The following is a 3,599-nucleotide window of genomic DNA, read 5'->3' as shown; positions in this document are numbered from 1 at the left end:
CTCTTCCTGACGACTCCTTATAAACAGGGCATTTTCTCGTGTCGGACACAAAAATGGAAACCCTTCCACCCTCCAGGCAGCTGACCGGGGCGTCTGCCGGCCTGCATGTCACTGTCACCCTGACGGAAGGTGCCAGCCCCCGTGCAGCCGCTCGCGGCAAAGGCCCGGGGTGACGGAGCCCCCAACAGCACCCCCGTGGAGAGGGGCGAGGATGGAGGTGGACTCTGTCCCTCCGCCACTTCCAGGACTGACCCCGAGGCTCCTGCGAGGCCTTGGGCTGCGGCAGGAGTGGGTGGGAAATCTTCCTCCCTCGCCCGACTCTCCCCAGAATCACGTCCGCAGAGACGGAGGAAAGGCTACAAAGCAGCTGCCCCTCCCCACGTGGCGAAGGCAGAAAGTGTCCCTGGAGCCTTCAGGCGATGGCCTTGCATGGCTGGTGAGGGCTCGGGAAGGAGAGAGTGGGCCGAAGAGGCGTCCAGTGGGCCCGAGGTGCAGAGGTGGCCGCCCAGGGCTCCTCGGGCCCCAGCCACGGGCTGCCTCGGCCACGCTTTAACTTCATCCGAGCAAAGGCTGAAATTAGGCGGGCCTTGCACTTGGAGCCAAGCAGACAAATTAAAGGAAAGTGGATTCTATCTCCTCTGTGCTCCAGTGATCGATGGCTTCAAACAGCTGAGCGCCCTTCCTTTCAGAGAAGGGATACAGAGATGGACGGCCCAGTCTGTGACGAGAGCCAAAGGGAATGAGCATTTCAGTCTGTTTTGTTTACTTGCATTTTAGCTCAAACTCCTGGTGCCCCGGCCCAGTCAACACTGGGTAAAGGGGACCTGCGTCTTCACTGCTAGCCTGCCCTGGACCGTGGCTGGAGAGATAGGGCAGGTACCCATCTGCGAGGCTGCCACGTGGGCCAGAAGCCCACGGCCCACGAATCTTCCTCCAATTCCTCTGCCCAGCCCTTCCCACCCAAGGGGCTCAGCTGCTCTGACGTTCCTGGAGAAGCATCCTGCCCTCCTGGACAGCCTGGGGTGGACGGGTGGCAGGAGACAGGTGGGCCTGGGTACCTCTCACTGCAGCCCAAGCCAGTGGGCTCGGCCCTGTGCCTCTGACCTCTGCCCAGCCAGGCCAAGGACATTCACTTCAAGGCTCCTGGGGTGGCCCCATGTCCCAGGTTCATCAGAGTCAGAAAAAGAATAAAGCCAGGGAAAGCAGAAAGAATAAGTGAAATAAATGGAAAAATCAAGACCTTTTTCTTTGGTCCTGCTTACCCGCTAAGGACACCGAGAACCAAGTTAAGTACAAAAAATGACCCTATGATGATTAGTGTAACAAAATAGATCCAGGGCCAGTCCCTTCCCACGGCATCATTGACCTGGAAGAATGGAATCACAGTTAGTACAGCTCCCAGAGCAGCCGAGCACGGCCCTGCCCACCCCGGGCCCGATGCCGACCAGGCAGCACCGGGACCGGGGCCTCTAGGTCATCAGAGGCCAAATGGCCTGCCCAGACAACGGCCAGCATGCCTGGCTGAATGGAGACGTTTTCTCTTTCTCCTGGGCCTGGTGACGGATACAGCGGGACCTGGGGCCTTGCTCAGCTGCGTCGTAAAGAGGACACAGAAACGGTCAGCTTACCCGCTCAACACACCAAGAACCAGATTTAGAACGAAAAAGGATCCAAAGATGACCAGACTGACAAAATACACCCAGGGTAACTCGTAGCCCATAGCGTCCTGCATCTGGAAAGACGAAGGATAGTTAGGAAAGAGAGAAGCAGGAGTGAGTCAAAGCAAGTAGGCAGGGAGGCAGGGAGGGTGTGAGTAGAGGCTGGCGTGGGAGATCACTGTCACTGGCCTCGGCAGGCTCTGCCTCAGGGGGAATCTCGCCTGGCCCTCTCTGACCCTTTGTTTTCTGGAACAGAATTTTCCTCCGATGTTATCTATTCAGTTGTCTAAGAAGCTGGGTCACCTCTAAAGTGGTTCTTCCTACGAGATGGTTTTCGCTCAGTTGGGTTTGTGTGGCCACTGCGCCCGCCACCCTGGCCTCAGCTCTCAGGGACTAGCTGGGGGCTGGAACCTTCGGGCACACGTGGGGAGGTGCCTTTCTCAGGGGGTGACCCCTGCGCCTGGAGTTTAGGGTGGACCATGCTGCCGTACTGGCACCACAGGACTCGGGCCGGGGAGGACGGTTGTTCAGGCTGGACTCAGGGGACAGCTCCTGTGCCTGTAACTCACGGGACCGTGGATCCCCGTGGGAGGTAGACGCCCCCGAGTTTCCAAATTCCTAAGTGCACAGGCTCCCCGAATGACCTACACCCGTGGTTCTCAAGGTGTTGTCCCTGGCCTCACCGGGGGACCTGGGAACGAGTTTGGAACTGCACACTCTGGGCCCTCCATCCACACGGGGGGCGCCTGGCGACCATGTTCTCACCAGCCCTGCAGTGAGTCTGATGCGAGCCGAGGTTTGAGAACCGCTGGTCCACGGCCCCCAGCCTCCGAGGCAACGGCATGACAGAGGCTGTGATTCCCTGCACCCAGGTCCATGGGGCGGCTCGTGTGCCCTAAGAAGCACTGATTGGTTTTTGGTGCTGCCCCCGCACGTCCTTTCCAAATCTGCTCTCGTTTTCCCGGGGTTACGGTGTCTCATTGGAGGCAGCTCCCCAGCGTGACCACGGGGCAGAGAGCACAGCTGTGTCCCGCCCTCGGGGTCGCTGGTTTGAGCCACGTAAGGAAAAGTTTCCCAACACGTGACTTTCCCAGGTCACAATTCAATCCAATGTAATGCGAGTCTGTGGACATCCTCGCTGCCACGCGGCCGCTCTGTTTTCCACGCAGCACGTACACTTTCTAAGTGTATAATCTACTCACAGCTATGCATCGTTTGTCCTCCGTGCTGGGGTGCAAGTGGCATGAGGACGGGCGTTGGGTGTAGCCTGTGCCCCCAAGTGCCCAGAACAGGGCCTCGTATAAGGCAGGTGCTCAGTGAGGCCAGCCGGGTGGACGGACGGGCCCCCTCTGTGCCGGCCCTGCTACCCATGGGAGGCCCTTGCTGTAGGGGGACAGGTCAGTGGACGTTGGGTGGCGAATGCGGCTGCAGGGGTGCGTGTGCACAGCCACGGGCCTCCAGGAGAGGCTGCAGAGGCCGGTGAGGCCGGATCAGGCGGCCCAGGGTGCCACTTTGGGGGGGAGGGCAGGGGCAGTAAGGCCGCCTGGAGGCCGCGTGGTCCTGCCCCAGGAAGGGGTTCCAGGAACTGGCAAGTGTTGGGACAGTGCCGGCAGCGTGAAGCACCCAGCACGATGGCAAGAGTAGGGCAGGGCACCGAGATCCGTGGAGTCAGAGGCTGTCCTGTCGTGGGAGCTGGGAGCCTCCTTCCTGATCCAAGGCTGCCTAGGAACCCACACAGGGCCATCCAGAGATGGGCTCGCTCCCAGTGCCAAGGGCCACCCTTGCGAAACTGCCCCCAGAGCCAGGCAGACGGGGATGGGGAGGGAGGGCTGGTGCCTCAGCAGCCTCCTTGGGGGAGATCTCCCCTGGCTGGTTCCTCGTGCCCTACACTTTTTTTTTTTTTTTTTTTTTTTTTTTTTTTTTTTTGTTTTCGGGCCCCCT

At 59.7% G+C, this 3,599-nt stretch overlaps 1 protein-coding gene across 2 annotated transcripts in view; it reads right to left on the bottom strand.

Moving 5' to 3' along the window:
* CACNA1C (calcium voltage-gated channel subunit alpha1 C) overlaps positions 1-3,599 on the bottom strand; it is a 435,574-nt gene that overhangs the window by 143,859 nt on the left and 288,116 nt on the right. For both annotated transcript variants that reach the window (XM_007469483.1, XM_007469484.1), the window contains exon 7: positions 1,629-1,732. In XM_007469483.1, the coding sequence (XP_007469545.1) occupies positions 1,629-1,732 (104 nt within the window). The remainder of the gene's footprint in view (positions 1-1,628; positions 1,733-3,599) is intronic.

This window comes from Lipotes vexillifer, unplaced genomic scaffold, assembly GCF_000442215.2.
Source record: "Lipotes vexillifer unplaced genomic scaffold, Lipotes_vexillifer_v1.1 scaffold395, whole genome shotgun sequence".
NCBI lineage: Eukaryota > Metazoa > Chordata > Mammalia > Artiodactyla > Lipotidae > Lipotes > Lipotes vexillifer.
The sequence above is the reverse complement of the archived record's forward strand: the minus strand, read 5'-3'. Positions and strand labels throughout refer to the sequence as shown.